This window comes from Cavia porcellus, unplaced genomic scaffold, assembly GCF_034190915.1.
Source record: "Cavia porcellus strain 051 isolate PalLab524CR breed Dunkin Hartley unplaced genomic scaffold, mCavPor4.1 scaffold_38, whole genome shotgun sequence".
In the NCBI taxonomy this organism is placed as follows: domain Eukaryota; kingdom Metazoa; phylum Chordata; class Mammalia; order Rodentia; family Caviidae; genus Cavia; species Cavia porcellus.
The window spans coordinates 11091744-11108336 of record NW_026947521.1 but is presented as its reverse complement, the minus strand read 5'-3'; the positions used below and the strand labels follow the sequence as shown (position 1 = coordinate 11108336).

At 38.3% G+C, this 16593-nt stretch overlaps 1 protein-coding gene across 1 annotated transcript in view; it reads left to right on the top strand.

Moving 5' to 3' along the window:
• Positions 1 to 16593, top strand: part of LOC101787056 (intermembrane lipid transfer protein VPS13C-like) — a 120596-nt gene that overhangs the window by 42562 nt on the left and 61441 nt on the right. Inside the window, 11 exon segments of the mRNA XM_063243335.1 lie at positions 500 to 629; positions 1139 to 1233; positions 4025 to 4167; positions 5096 to 5288; positions 6406 to 6520; positions 7225 to 7361; positions 8267 to 8390; positions 10357 to 10474; positions 12842 to 12971; positions 13894 to 13972; positions 14607 to 14746. Of these exon segments, the coding sequence (XP_063099405.1) occupies positions 500 to 629; positions 1139 to 1233; positions 4025 to 4167; positions 5096 to 5288; positions 6406 to 6520; positions 7225 to 7361; positions 8267 to 8390; positions 10357 to 10474; positions 12842 to 12971; positions 13894 to 13972; positions 14607 to 14746 (1404 nt within the window).

The following is a 16593-nucleotide window of genomic DNA, read 5'->3' as shown; positions in this document are numbered from 1 at the left end:
TTTTTTGGTTTATCTGGTAAGTGGGCAAAGAGAGGGAGTAATAGAAACAGATGAGAAATTTGTTGCGGAGAGAGTCTGATGTGTGATTCGGGTGCCATCTGTAGCCCTCCTCTCCTGCCATACCATAGTTAGCAAAGCAGCAGTGGATGTGAATTCTGAAATACAATTGCTTTGAACTGATACGTTTTGGGTATTGAGAACATCTTTCTTTAGTGGAAGCCTTTGCTTTACTAACCTGCAATTCTAGTGCCTTGAACTGAAAGATTTCTGGATTATAACCCTCAGACCAGTCTTACCTGAAACCAGTTGTATTGCTGGTCCGATTTAGTCTCATCAAGATGCTTTCCATAAATACAAGGGTGCTGTTTACCAAATGGTATTGTGAGAATCATTTAAGAAGGACCTGGCTTTTGTGCCTGTTTTAGTCTGACATTGTGTTGAGCATGAAAATGAAGAAAGCATTTATTTTTCAGTTAATTTTTTAATTTTAATTTTTTAGGTGATTCGATCTGGGCAGAAACTTAGGAAGAAATCCACTGACACAGGGGAGAAACGGGGAGGCTGGTTTAGTGGGTTTTGGGGTAAGAAGGAGTCTAAGAAAAAAGGTGAAGAATCATTGATTCCTGAAAGTAAGTTCCGAGTCTGCCAGTTTATTGTATAATCATGAGAAAATATTAGGTAAATTATACCTTAGTCTTCCAGTTGAACTTTATTTCAAAAAACTTTTATTTTGAAAAAAAATCAGCTCAGTATCCTAGTAAATTTATCTCAAGTAAAACTTTTTCTTGAGAAGAATTATATGAAATTTAAAATGTTCAGATTTAGGGGTTTCAGCACTTAGCACTTACCTTTTCCATGAATATTTAATAATAAGTTTCACTTCAGTTTTAAAATTTTCTAAGACCCTCTTTTAAAACCCTTTGCAAACAGAATTTCTTTTGTACCATCTCTTTGTCTTTACTGAAATGGTGAACACAGACAGGTGCTTATTTTTGTCATAGTGGAGTATTAGAGGAAATTACTTGGCTGATTTGTTTTATCGTTTGCCTCTGTTGATTTTGGGACATTTGTTTTGACTTGTTGGTTTTATTTGTAAAGCTGAAGAAATTAATTTCTTGAATTACTGTTTTCCTTGTAGCTATTGATGATCTTATGACCCCTGAGGAGAAGGACAAACTATTCACTGCTATTGGTTACAGCAGGAGCATGCATAACTTGACTTTGCCCAAGAAGGTAATTACACTGCACTGGAGAGGTGTTTCCATCCTTCCTGCCGCGTGGTCTGTAATTGGATTACATAAGTTCCAACTTTTAACTGCTGGAAATATGTTATTGTTAGTTTCTACTTTACTCTTCAGTTGTTAAATGCTTCCAGTCAGACCTTACCAATTAAAATTTTCCCTTCAACGTTAGATATTAGTGAGTGTAAGGATAATCTGATTAAAAAGTGCTTCTTATAGTTTAAATTGAATCTTTAAAAGGTTTTTTGCTGTGAAACATAACTCATGTAAGAGTGAAAGAAACTGAAATGTCCTGCTCACTTGGTTGATCAGAAAGGACACAAGTGTATAATTACTGTTAGGGTCCAGATTAGTCTTGCCACTGATATAGAACCCCTGTGTATATTCCTGTTCTTGCTTTTCAGAGGCAGTTAATAACCAGCTTTTTGTGTTAACAATTCGTTTGATTTTTGTTTTAGTATAAGCACTGATTTTATTTTGTACATTTTTGTCTTTCTCTAAATGGAATTATAAAGTACATGTTTGTGTTTGCTGTGAGGCCCATCCTGTTGTACTGCATATATTTTGCACATTTTTGTCGTTCCATAGGATTCCAACACTTACAAAAAATACCAAAAGTTATTCATTTGTGCTTTTGTTGATGAACATTTGGGTTGTTCCGTTTGTTCGGTTATTATGAGTAATGCTGCCATGGATTTCTTGTAGGTATCTTTGTAGTGTGTATATCTTAAGATTTCCTGTGTATTATCTACTTAGGAATAAAACTGCTGGGTCATAGGATACGAGTGTATGTAATAGTGTAGTCTCTGAAATAGTTTTGCAAGATGGAAAACATTTCCATTTGCAGATATGAGGATTCTGCATCTTCACCAACACTTGGCATCAATCTTTTAAATTTTAGTGGTGTTAAGCTCTGATTATTTTAAAACAAGAGCTCCCTGTGTAGACTACATTGGCCTTGAGCTTGTTATCTTCATCTTCCTAGCCTCCTGAGTGTTGAGATTGCAAGCTTGTGCCACCATGACTGGCTTGATCTTTGGATAAGGGAATCTTGGCTACTCTAGATCATTCATGCTTCCACATGCTATTCAGAATCATCAGTGTTTCCAGAAGTACATGCTGACGATTTGTTAGAGATTGAACTGAATGTATGGGTTACTTTAGGGAGAGTGGTAATGTCACCAAACTGGATGTTTCGGTTATTTAGTTCCTTTCTGTTTGGCCATGCATGTACTATTACTTTCTGCCCAAAGAGTGCCCATTTCTGTATATTCTTTTTTTTTTTTTTTTTTTTTTTTTTTGTACTGGGAATCAAACTCAGGACCTTGCACTTACCAGACAGGTGCTGTGCAGCTGAGCTACATCTCTAGTCCTATACATTATTCCTTTTAATACTGGTCTGTTGGTAATTAGTTTTCTAAAAATGTATCTATTTTCCCTTTTTTCTTGAAGGATTCTTTTTTCTGCATATAGAATTATAGATTGTTTAAATTCATTAAGCTATCTTGAGGTCTTATGGGAAATCACTAAAGCTTTTATTTTTCTTTCTTCATTCTCTTTCTCTTTTTAAAATTTCTAATATCTTTAGATTTTATATCTCATGTGTCTGTCTCTTCTTTATTCTGTATATCCAAGTTCTTAATTTAAATTGTTTCCTCTTATTCTCCCATGAGCTGATTGTTTATTCATTAAATTCCTTATTTTTTGTATCGTTTAGTTCCTGAGTTTCTGTTTGGTTCTGTACACTTTTCTTTTTTAAAGAATAGCTTTGAAATTCTTTACTAACATGCTCAGTTTTGTCTTTTAGCTCCTTGAGTATAGTGAGCACCACAGTGTACCTCTAAGCTTACACTTCCTGTGAGTGTAAAATGTGATGTCTAGAGTCCCTGTGAGTATCTATTCTTTGTGGTTTTTGTTGGGTTTGTTTGGACATATTCTGGATCCGATGAGCATATCTGTACATGTGCCTAATATATTAGATATTGATTTTGCAAATGATATATACTTTTATGTTTTAGAGACATAGGGAAATAGTATCCAGTAAGGTAGATTCTTGTTTCAGGGAGACGTTGTGTTTCTTCCTGGTGTCTGTAGCACCATTACGTGGGATCACCTCTGTCTTTTGGGGGGCTTGATGTGATTCGATGCTGTGCTGTGGATCCTGGGAGTCTGCCTACTTAGATGCTTGCCTTTCGCCCTGCACTGTGGCCCATCAGGGTCCTAGCCAAAGTTGGGGAGTCTCATCGGTGCCATTGCCCTTTGTGGGGACCTCGTTTCCAGTTTGGATCTTGCTGGCCAGCTTCACAGCCCCTTGGCTCCCTCATTCAGTTTTCAAGCACTCTGGCTGAGTTAGGATCTCAGATTCCAGAGTTATCTTCCGGTTGACTGGCTGTCCTGTGTCTAGGTCTAGTCATGACTTGACAAGCATCGGGTCAGGAGTCTCCTTTTAGTGTGTTGCTAACTTCCTGCAGCCATCAGGTGGGTGTTTCTTATTATGATTTGTTTGTTTGTTTGGTTTTTTTTTGCTCATCTACAAGAAGTCTTATTGTACGTCATTGTTATACTACCTTTAAAACTTAAGAGAAATGAACTTTGGATCTTTATAAATGTGTATTAGAGAGAAAATTTTATCAAATATTCTGCTGTTCTTCATTTGTGGTAATTATGTGATTGCCAAAACCTACATGTTGCTAGGTTACATTATAATTCATCATATTTATTTAAAAAGAAACTGCTAAAGGTTATGTAAACTGTAACAATTTTCACTCAATTTTTTTCTTCAGTATGTTGCCTATATAATGACCTTGAAGTTGGTAAGCACTTCTATTGTAATCAGAGAAAACAAAAATATTCCTGAAATCCTAAAAATCCAGATCATTGGCCTGGGCACCCAAGTATGCCAGCGACCAGGAGCGCAAGCCCTTAAGTAAGTTTTTAAAAACTTATTTCAGTTTTTAACTCTAATAATGATTGTAGACCAGAATATATGAAATGCTATGCAGCATGGAAAAGATCAGTAACACTCTTTTTTTTAAAGTTTTTTTTATTTTTTGTGGTACCAGGGATCAAACTCATGACCTCATGCTTGCCAGGCAGGCACTTATGCCACTGAGCTAAATCCCTGGCCAGTAACACCTCTTTTTAAAATTTTTTTGTGTGTGCCAAGATAGTCATCTTGTGTTTCAGTTATTATGGAACTACATAGAGTTCATCATTATTGTACTCTCCTTTCTTTTCTTCACAAACATTTGATGCCATGTGCTTCAGGCTCCGAAAGCTGTGTGTAGGCACCGTGAGCCTTCGTTTTCAGGAAGTGTAAGCTGTAGCTGGTACGACATACATAAAGCTAGTAATTCAGGAGCTGTGTAACATGTTAGGTGGTCAGAGTGAGGTGATGGTGTACATTAGTACCTTCTGTTACTGCTGCACAAGCTCATCTGGGCAAGAGCCCAACTGAACCCATGAAGGCTTAGGCTGGCTGATGGGAAAGAGCACGAGAAGAAGCAGGGGAGAGATGAAGGCTGGTGAGGCTGGCATAGGAGCAGGCAGATAACTTCTCCCATTTTGCATGAATTTTTATTCACCAAAAAGTGGTCAGAACCGCTGCAGTCCCCTGGGGTTGGTGAAAGTGAGCTTTTCCAGCAGACAATGAGGTAATAAAAACAGTCACAAAGTGATAGCAGCATTGCAAACAGATGACGAAAGTGAATGGACGGCAGGCTAAGGAAGCTAAATTTCACTTCTGGGTAATAGACTGGGCCTGATTCTTGGAAGACTGTTTTAAGAAAAAGTTGTATTTCAGCCTATTAAATTACAAAGGCTCTTATGACTTTCTCATTCTCCTTGGACTGCAGGGTAGAAGCAAAGTTAGAACACTGGTATATCACAGGTCTGAGACAGCAGGATACTGTGCCATCCCTTGTGGCTTCCATTGGCGACACTGCATCATCCTTGCTTAAAATTGAGTTTGAAACCAATCCAGAGAACAGCCTTGCTGACCAGACGCTGACCATCCAGTCCCAGCCTGTGGAGGTCATCTACGATGCTGTAGGTGCAGGGAGGCTGGGCTCCTTGCTGCGGCTGCCTTGCATTTAGTGTTTGCTTATTTCTCTTCTGTTCTGTTTAATTAGCAAGCTTCAGTTTCATAAGCTTTTTCTTGTTTCAAAGCAGTGTGTGTTATAGTAGTCGATTTTAATTTCTCATATGCTATTGCCATTCTTTTCCTTAAGTATTTAAGATTTATTTATGTCTCCTTATGTTAGATGTAAAAACCCTAATATACCTACAGAGCAGCCTGTGCATGTGCCAGCTACTGCCGATTAGGTGCACACTGTTTGCCTGGTCTTTTTTGCTCTCCGTGTTTGGAACCTAAGCTCGAGGAGTGGGGGGAGAATTCCCAGTGCTGTCTATATGGGAGCAAGCACTGACGCTGAGGTGTTCCGGACAGCGCTGCCTCCAGCTCTGTGTCTGTGCCTCGCCCTCCGCTAGCCCAAGCTCCCTCTCACTCCACATACTGCCTCACCCACCGCCACCCTCCTGTACTTCACTGTGGAGGTTAGAGATGGGTTCCCAGTATACACGGAGGATGGATGCAGACACTCCAGAATGCACTGTGCTTCTGAACGTCTAAAAATTTTATGTTTTTTGTAAAATACACATAACAAAATTTACCATGTTAAGTGTTTTAAAGTAGTGTTAAGTGGCATAGTGTTCTATGGCCAATCTCCAGAACCTTTTTCATTTTACAAAAATCTCTTTTTAGAATTAACATCAACTTTTGTATATAAATAAGGCCTGAATAGTTTTCTTCTTACTTCCTCTCTAAATTTCAGAGTACAATGCAATCCAATCACAGTTTTCAAAAGTACTATTTTACTGACCGACGAGAGGCTAAAGCTAGCAGTGATGTCTGTAGTTCCTTGCCTGTGTCGCTGTACCCCTGTGGAATGCAGCTGACACTGAGGTGACATGCAGATGTTGGCAACTTCCCTATAAGCTTACTCGGCTGCTCTTCCTCTAGTGGGAGGTGAAATAGTCCAGAATATCTTTCGATTTCTCCTTTCAAAGCCATTACTATTTTAGAATGAGGCAAAGTCTTAAAAAGTTACAATATTGAAAGAGGTATATATGTTTAACTTGATTGTATTTTTAAATTCCTTTACAGAAAACCATCAATGCAGTGGTTGATTTCTTTCAGTCAAATAGGGGATTGGATCTTGAGCAAATAACATCAGCTACTTTGATGAAGCTGGAAGAAATTAAAGAGAGAACAGCTACTGGTAAAGAATTCATGTCTCCATACACTTGAAAAATGTGTGTTCTTCTGTCCATGTATTTAAACTAGTGTAGGTTCCTTCAGTTGTGCGGATTGTACAACAGACACGGCTTACTCAAGTGGAAATACAGGGACTGGGGTAATTTAGCTAAATGGTACAACGCTTGTGTAGCAAGTGGGAAGCTTTGAGTTCAGTCCTCAATACCAAAAAAAATTTTTTTAAAAAACCTAAAAAGCAAAAAAGAAAAGACAAAAGTACCAAGGCAACTCAAGCTGAAACGTCCATTCTAGGCTGGACAAGGAGAACGGTAGGGAGTGCAGATGACTCCACCTGCTCTATGTCCAGGACCCTGCCCAGAAGGAGCTTGAGATGGAGGCACCCTCCATCTGTTCTGGGAAGCTGCAGTCCATGCAGCGCAGGATGCTGGTTTTCAGGCTGGACGCTTCTGTGTGACGGGGCCTCTACTCATGCCAAGTGTGTTACCTGTTCATTCTCTCTCCATAGAGAACACTAGCACTGGACTCGTACTGAGCTGACTATGCTCCGCTGTGACACAGTTACTTTCACTGACTGTGTGCAGGTTGCACCTCAGCTGAGAATCTGACTTATGAGAGCCTGCTGCCCTCCTCAGTGCCTTTCAAGTGAATCTGTTAGTCTGGTTAGTAGTGTGATTATACATTTCACCGTTTCCTTTTCTTTTCCTTCAGGACTTACACATATAATTGAGACTCGAAAAGTTCGTGATTTAAGGATAAATCTGAAGCCTTCTTATCTAATAGTTCCACAGACAGGCTTCCACCATGAAAAGTCAAATCTTCTCATTTTAGATTTTGGTACATTTCAGGTAGGTGTATGCACACTTCTGTCTGCTTTGACAGGCTTGGTAGCTCACTAACTGATAGCCTGCTCTTCTTTCCATATTTTCTTTATTACATATTTCAGCCTAACCATTTCATCTTCCATTTTTTTTCTTCAGAACTTAAACAAACATATTATTGAGACTTGAAAAGTGCTTGACTTAAGGACAAATCTGAAGTCTTTTCTGATAATGCCACAGTTAGGTTTCTACCATAAAAAGTGAAACTTCTCAGAGTTCACTTAAACTAAACTAAGACTTTCTTAGCATTTGTCAAGGTTAGTCTAGATTACTCAGTATGAGTGTGAGTGTAGTTCCCTGGTGCTTGCCTACATTACAGTATATGCATTATATAACGGTTAAATAGCACTATTAATCAGTAGTAGGTGATTTCACATTGATGATGGGATTGCTTTTGTGTTTTCCTAATTGGGGAGGAACAGTGTTAGTTTTCATGGTTTCTCGAGATTAATTATGCAGTGTTGCATGTTGCTTATGTATTTTGCTTACAGGAGACTGTATGTATATATTTATTTAATCACTGCCAGTTAACTAAGTAGAACAAAAGAACCCATAGATTTTGGTGTTTGACTCTCATGGAATCTCAACCTCTGGAAGAAAGATAAAACTTTCAGAAATAAGTCTTTGCTTCGGCTAGGAAGGGGGAAAAGGAAATAGAACTGGACACTAATTTCTCATGGGCTAATTGCTATCACTGAACAGTGGAGAGAAGGAGTAAAGCCCTGCTGTTCCTGGTGTAGGGTGGTGGGAGGTGCAGAGCCTTAAGGACAGTCTCATTTATTTAAGTTTTGGGAAAACACACAACTAAAATATGTTGATTTGTGTACATTCTGTTGTGTAAAAAAAAATCAAAAATTTTTTCTTCATTTTAGCTCAACAGTAAATGTCAAGGTCTACAGAAGACTACCAGTTCATCTTTGGAAGAAATAATGGATAAAGCATATGACAAGTTTGATGTTGAAATAAAGAGTGTGCAACTACTCTTTGCAAGAGCAGGTATAGCACTGATCAACTTTCAGAATACTGAAATTAGTGTGAATGGCTTAAGTCAGATACATGTATGTGTTCATGTGCATATATAAACCTTTATAACGATTTTGCACAAATAACTATTGGTGCTTAAGAAAACCATATAGAAGCATATTATGCAAACCACTGTCAGTTATAAACTGAAACAGTATTTGCCAATTCATCTTAGGGTGGTGTTTGAACCCAGTCAATTCACAAATTGTATTTTTGCAATATGATGTAAAACAGTTCAGAATCCAAAATGGAAGCTGTGATTGGTTCAGGTTCCTCTGTCCTGATGCTTTTTGGAATGTTTTGATGTCATTTTCCCATGTTGCCTTTATTATTATATATGTTACTTATCTTTTTTTTTTTTTTAATTTTATTTAAGGAGAAAAAAACAGAAAAAGGGTACAAGTTATACAGAATTTCAGAAAAAAACTGTAGGAAATCACTAGTTAATAGATTACATATTGTCATCTTAGAAATAATTGTTCAAGTTACAAAATTAAAGCATATAAAGTGGACATTCAAACAGTGAAACTGCAAACAGTTCTGTTCAGTGATCCAATAAAACTCGGTAATATGGTTACCTATCTTACACACTTAAATATACATGCAGTTATGTCCTGTAGAGCACTTTCTTTTCCTCTCTTTTGTACAATGACAATTACACATTTTGGGTTTTATTACTCCCACTGTTCTTATTACTTTTTTTTGAAAAAAGTAAAACCAAATGTGACATAATAGGACAGAGTCAGTCAAATCAAAAGGATGGACATAATACATAATGTAAAAACAAAATACAAGGTGATCAACAATGGTTACCCTTAATGCCTCTTGCTATCTTAAAAAGAATTGCCTATATCATCAGTTACAATAAAATTGAACAAAACAGATGTGGTGTATTCTCTATCCCATGAGTAAAGGCTTCGGGTATTTATACTTTCTCTAGTTTTACAGGCATTAAGTATTTATTAAATGTCTTTGTATATCACTTTGTGATAGATCATCGGAGAAAAGTACAGGCAAAATTACGGAGTACAGTGTACAATCTATAAGAGTGAGTTTTTTGTACACTAAGGGCCTGTTAGTTCCTGTAAGGCAAATACACAAACCATTAAACTTCCCTTTTTGAGTATGTATTTACAAACAGTTGAAGTACAAGTGACAAAACATGCTCCACATTGCCATCAGGAAGACATGTACAAGACAGCCATTGGGAAATCTATCTTTAAGATTTTCTTTTCTTGAAAAAGTGATTATCACACTTTTTTTTGCTACTAGGGATCAAACTCACAACTTGGTGCATGTCAGGAAGGCGCTTATGCCACTGAACTAAATCCCCAGTCCATTATCCGATGTTTTTATCATAAAATCTTGCATTACAAAACTTTTTCTCTGCCATCATATGTGAAGCAAATGTAATTATTGTTCTTAGGAATTCCATCAACCTTACCCTCACCCTTTTGTGCTTTTTTCCCCTACTTTTTACCATAGCTACCTATCTTGATTGCTAACTCTGGAATTGAGGTAATTCCTGTTTTTTTTCCCCCCTTCTTGGTTTTTTTTTTTTTTTTTGTGTGTGTGTGTAACGGAAGTAGAACTGACAACCTTGTATTTGCCAAGCAGGCACTTAGGCCACTGAGCCCCCTATGCTTGCTTTGAAATGCAAGCATTGTCATATAAACATTTTCAAAAAGTATATAGAATTATCTTTATATCACAGTCTCTGTGAGCCTATGTTTAAAATACAGGTTACCCTAGTTCCGTGGTACAGTGCTTGCCTAGCATGTGTGAAGCCCTCAGTTTGATCCCCAGTACAGCAGAAATACTTGTATAATGAAAGAATTAAAAGTGAGCATTGACTCTGTCCCTTCACTATTTTCTACTAAAAGTTTTCTGCAGAATAGTCGATAATGCATTAAAATTAATTTAAACTCCTTTTTTGAAGGGGAAAACTGGAAGAAGTGTCGTTTTCAGCACCCGTCCACTATGCATATACTGCATCCCATGGATATTCATGTGGAGCTAGCCAAGGCGATGGTAGAGAAGGACACGAGAATGGCCAGGTAATGCGTGGGTGTCTTTTGTTTCAGAAACCAACAAAGTGAATGCTGTCCATATCAGCTACTGGATAGATTTCTGTGGGAGACAGAAAATTAAAATACATTTTAAAGAAATGATAATTTGAATTATATGTAACCTTTTGAGAAGTTTTATCTAGACTTTTAGACAGTATAAAATTAGGTGATCTGTGTCTTTAAATGGCTTTCAGGTGCATTATAGCTCTTTCAAGGTGCATTATTAATGAGGTAAAGCCTCCAGAAACATGTTTCACCATGAAACTACCTGAAATCTTTAAAAAATCTAAGAGGATAAAAATTAAAACTGAATTTTGGTCAGTTAAACTGCCCTTTAGAAAAACATTTTTGTTGACATATGGTTGGCATTCAGTAGGCTGAGTCGTTGAAAGTGTATGATTTGGTAAGTTTTGACATGTGTGTATCTCCGTGAAAATTTCACAGGCAAGTAATGAACACATCCATCACCTCCAAAAGTTTCCTTGAACTCTGGTATTTCCTCCTTCCCTTCCTTTCCCTGTCTAATTCCTCTCCCCCTCAACCAATCCTTGGACAACATTGGTCTGTTTTCTGACACTGGGGATTTGTTAGAACTTTCTAGAATTTTATATGAATGAAAACATAGATTTTTAATTTTTTGTTTGATCTCTTTGAACATAATTAGTGATTCATTCATGTTGGTGTATGTATCAGCAATTCCTTCATACTCTTTACCAGATAGATGTTAAACCAACTGTCTTACTAGAGAAACCTTACTTGGTAATATTCAAAATATCATGGGGAATAATTTGCAAAAATTTTGTTAACAAGTGTTGTATCTGTGTTCATGAGGGATATTGATCCATGCTTTTCTTTTTTGTTTTGATATTAGGGTAATATTGGCTATGTGGGAAATGTTACATAGAAATCAGTTTTCTTTCTTTCTCTCTCTCTCTCTCTCTCTCTCTCTCTCTTTCTTTCTTTCTTTCTTTCTATGTTTGGAAGAATTTTAAAATCTTTTTTTAAAGAGGAAGAAGTGTCTATTTTCCCACCCATCGGCTGCGTGTTTCTTGCAGCCCATGGGTATTCATGTGGAGTTGGCCAAGGGGACGTTAGAAAGAGACGTTAGAATGGCCATCAGCACTTGGAGTTTTTCTTTTTTTTCTAGGTTTTAAACTATAAATTTAGTTTATTATAGAGATTCACATGTATTCAGATTGTTTTGAATCATCCTTTGAGTGTTGCAAATATTTTACATGATTTTAAGAAATTTATCTTTGTTGTTTGGTTTATTAGCATAAAATTATAGTATTTTCTTATTTGTTTAATACATTAATAATCTGTAGTCATGTTATCTCTCTCAATTCTGGTATTAGTGATTTGAGTTTTCTCTCTCTCTCTTTTTTTTTTTTCCTACAAGTCTTGCTAGAGATTTATGAGTTTTCTTAACCTTCTTTTTAATTTCAAATATTTTCTCAAGTTGATTTCTGTTTTTGCCTTTTTTTGGTCCTCATTTCTACCCTGATGTTTACTGCTGTTCTTTTTTCCTGCGTATTTTGAGTTTTGTTGCCCTTTCATTCGCATTTTCTTGAGGTAGTAGTTGAGGTCATTCGTTTGAGCCTTGTTGCTCATGTAGGCATGTAGCGCTATGAGTTTCCCTCTAACCACTGCTGCCTTTATCCTGACCCTAAAAGCCCACCTGCAGGTAGGCATCTGTAAGCCCGGCTATTCACAGCCCAGCCAGGAAGCCAGGGATAACTTAAAAGAGTTTTATGGCGGCAGTGGCTGCACAGTGTAATGGAGACAGGCAGACTGGGGTGGGTGCAGGGAACAGCTGTGGGGCCAGTTGCTGAGGACAGCAGGCCTGTGACACAGTGTGGACAGATGGACAGATGGCCTCAGGGAACTTACACTGCAGCCAGGGATGTGAGATGAGCTAGTGTATCCGTATATGACTTGTGAAGTGCTCCCAAGTGCTCTGTTAAAATAAATAAGAGACAAGGAGATAGTGACAGGATAGATACTCTTTTCCACTAATGATGAGAAATCTTGGATATTTGGAAATAAAGTATACATGGCGGTTTTGGTTTTAAAAAGAGAATTTGTTTAGTATGTTTAGGCTTTGTAAAAACCTTTAAAAGTTTGGCTGCTTAAAAAAGGATACCTGGAAATTAAATTACCAGGTATCCTTAAATTAATTAAATTACCTGGAAACCTGACTTAGAATCCCAGTTGGCTGACAGTATTGTCAGCACAAGCCGGGGATTGGATTAGAACTTGTCTACAGTAACCCGACTCTGCAGCTCCTTCCCCCTCTGCAGTACTGATGGAGAGGCTGGCTGATCCTGAAATCTTACGGCTGAATTGTGTTTTTAGATTTAAAGCATCAGGAGGACTTCCTTTGATGCATGTGAGGATTTCAGACCAGAAGATGAAAGATGTGCTGTGTTTGATTAACAGTATACCTTTGCCACAGAAATCATCAACTCAATCTCCAGAGAGACAGGTAATGGGTATGACACAAATATTCAATCTTCTGTTTTCAGACAACTGCTGTAATAGAGTAGCAGTCGGAAGGCAGTTTTAGGGCAAACTTTATGCTTGAAAGAACCAAAAATACAGGAAAGGAAAATAAAATAGAAAACATACTTTAAATAAAATTAGAAATATAAATCATCTTAGAAATGTTACAGATAAAATAATGGGGATAAAATTTCCTTTTGTGTTGGACTTTAAAGTTCTGAGTCACTTTAATTGAAATAATTTTCATAGCATAAAAGAAATGTTGGGCCAGGCATGGTGGCACATACCTGTAATTTCAGCACTTGTGAGGCAGAGGCAGGAGGATCACTGAGTTCACAGCCAGCTTGGACTACATAATGAGATCAAGGCCAGCGTGAACTACTAGTGAAAACCCTCCTCTCCACCCCAAACACACAGAAGAAATGTTGGATTTTTGCTTACTTAGAAACACATTTTGAGAGAATCATCTGATGCTGAACTCATTTTCTAGGGACCTCTGATGTTCACAGCAGCTAAATGATAAACATTAATGAATCACCTTATCTGCTAGAGTTATACATAATTTTATCTTTTAAACATGATGACAATCTTAATTTGTAAATTTCAACTATTATTCAGTTACAGAATTTATCCTTCCTTTTTTATTTAAAATTTTTTTAAAAAAACAGTATCCTGCTGTATAGTTCAGGCTGGCCTCGAACTCACAACAATCTCCTTGCCTCAGCCTCCTGAGTGCTAGGATTATAGGCACGTGTCCCCGTGTCTGGATGTCATGTATTCTGTTGGAAGATTTATATATGGCGTGTATGAGTTTTTCCATCTCTGAACTTTGTTAGTTTTCAGTCTCGTGTGTATTTAATCCTGTTAAATTCATATTTTGTTTTTGTTTCTGTGTACTTTGCTAGGTATCGTCAGTTCCTGTTGCTTCAAGTGGGACAAAAGTTCTCCTTGGTACTTCATTATTGCTGAGTGAAATGGATTCAGGTAAGGAGTGTAAAAGTGTGTTTCTAAATTATCTTTATCACAATAACATTTTCAGAAAAGCAGAGGTGTTAGGAGTGCATTACAGCAGTCTGCTGGTTCTGGTTCTCGTGCTGTTACCTAACAGTGTGCCTTCAGTTATTTACGTTTGGAAGGTCAGGTTTCTTTACTAAAGCCCTTTTGGTGGTCAACAATTTTTACTTCAGGTTCTAAATAAGCTACTTGATGACCTGATCTCTGTGTGATCCTTTTCTGTAGCCATGCTTAGTTGATCTTTTGAGATTTCAAGCTAGAGCATAAGCTTGGCAGAGATAATAAGTATGTCTGTTCTGGTCACTCTTAAGTTCTTGGGGGCTGACACAGCTTGGAACATGGTAGATGGGTCAGTAACTATTTCATGGAGTACTCAATGAGTGAACTAAGCCAAAAATGAAGTCACTGAAGGAAAGATTGTAGTGCTGTTTGATTTCAAATTTGATTATCACGTGCCTAACTGAGTCACCTCGTGGGACTTGATAAAAGCTCTGGGGCAGTTTTGAGTGTGAATATAGAGTTACATCTAATGCATAAACTTTGCCTGAGAGGACTTGGGCTTGAGTGCTTTGTGCAGTGTTTAGTGGATGTCTTTCTACCCTAGAGTCTGATGATGAGTATTTCGACGCTGAAGGCGGTGCCTCCCAGGTGCCTAGAGGTGCGCCAGGCTCCGAACCCCGAAAGGCTGCGGAGGTTCCGAACGAGGCCCTCGTTAATCTTCTGCTCAAGTTTGAAGTTAAAGGAGTATGTGTACTTTTTGTCTATGAATGTATTCTTGTCATCATTAAACTGTTTCATGGTAGACCACACATCAGGTTAGGAAAATGTATCCCCACACACCATGTCAAAACAATGAAAGTCTTTTTTTTCTTTTTTTTTAAATAGGGATGACTTGTGGTCTGATCTATTTTGGAAGAGCTCAGAGCTTTTAATTAGGATTTGTGTTTTTTCAGACAATTTCTGACTTTTTTTTTGTGGTACTGGAGATTTAATCCAGGAATCATAGAGCTACTTCCCTGGCTCTTTTTTGTTTGTATTTTGAGACAAGGTCTTGATAAGTTGCCCAGGCTGTTTCTGACCTTGGATTCCCCTTTGTAGCTGGGATTACCAGCATGTGTCACAAAGTTCAGCTTATTTTTTTAACTTTCATTTGTGAGTTAAATAATAGTTGCTCATTGTCATATTTATAGTTTGGAAAAATGTAAACATCCTAAATTTCCAGCATGCTTTTTCTGCCCTTTAAAAGTCATCTAGTAAGCTGAGTGTGGTGGCACACAAATGTAATCCCAGCACGCAGGAGCCTGAGGCAAGAGAATCCCGCAAGTCCAAGGGCAGCCTGGGCTACAAAGTGAGCGCAAGGCCAGACTGTACTGCTTAGCGAGACCCTGTCTCAAAATGGTCCAAAAAATAAGTCATGTAGTAAAAGGAAACCTGGAAATACGGTCATGGTATATAGTTACTTGATGAAAATGGAATGTACACTAGCAAGGACACAATCTGTTTAAAATTTCATATACATGTTTTCTTTGATAAGTACAGATTGTTCATCTCGGGGTGCGGTGTTTACAGCTACAGATCTGAGAAATGTCACTGATTTGACTTGTGCATGTGGACCAAGCATTGCTGGTATGTGTTTGAAGTGAGATGCGTTAGCCTTTTTAGCCTGCTGTCTTCCTCTTCCTCTTTGACCCCCAGTAGCAGCAGACCTCTCAGCTTTGTTTTCTATTGCACTCACATGCTTGCTCTCCCCCACTGCTGCTCTTTGTCCTGTCCTCTTCATCTCCGGGCTGTATCTTTGCAGCAGCTTCCTGACCGCTGCTCTGTTATCCATAAGGCAGCCAAAGCGACCCTTTTAACACGGAGGCTGCGTCCTGGCGCTGCTCTGTTCGTGCCCTCCCCTGGCTCAGTGATGACTTGTGCTTTCCTGTGGCCTGCAAGGCCTTGCAGGGATCACCCGCCTGCCTGTTTGGGCCACTGTTTTCTGCTTGCTTCCTCTGTTGCAGTTGCGTTTCTTGCATTCCTCCAGTGAGTGCGGTGCCGTCCTCCACCAGACATCGGTGTTGATGTTGGAAATGGGTGGGGAGCGAAGTCCTTGCACCGCCAAGTCCACTAAATGTGTTTTTTCTCACATATGTGCACCAGAACTTTCTCTGCTTGCCATTTTTTGGTTGGGGGCACTTTCCTAGCATGGCTTGGTTCTTGTGTGCTTCAAGCGCTTGTATGTGTCTCCTTACTGGGAAGACCTGACTACCTCAAGAGAGCAGTGTTCCTTTTCCTTCTCTCTCTGGCATGTGGGGCACATGAGGGCAAGAACTATGTCTGGCCTGCTTAACCTTGGTCTTTTTAGCTCCTGGGACAGCCTGATACATGCATGGCACATGATATGCAATAAATACTTCATTGACTATTGAATGAACTGAGGTGAAAACAGAACTTTTGAAGGAAAAAGAATAATGCTGTTTGGAATACTTTTCCCAGTAGAACTTTTTAAAAAGGTTTCTATAGTGAAATCTATCAGTTTTTTTCTTTATGACCCAGTTTTAGTGTATGCCTAGAAAATTCTCGCAAAATACTTACCCATGTTTATATAT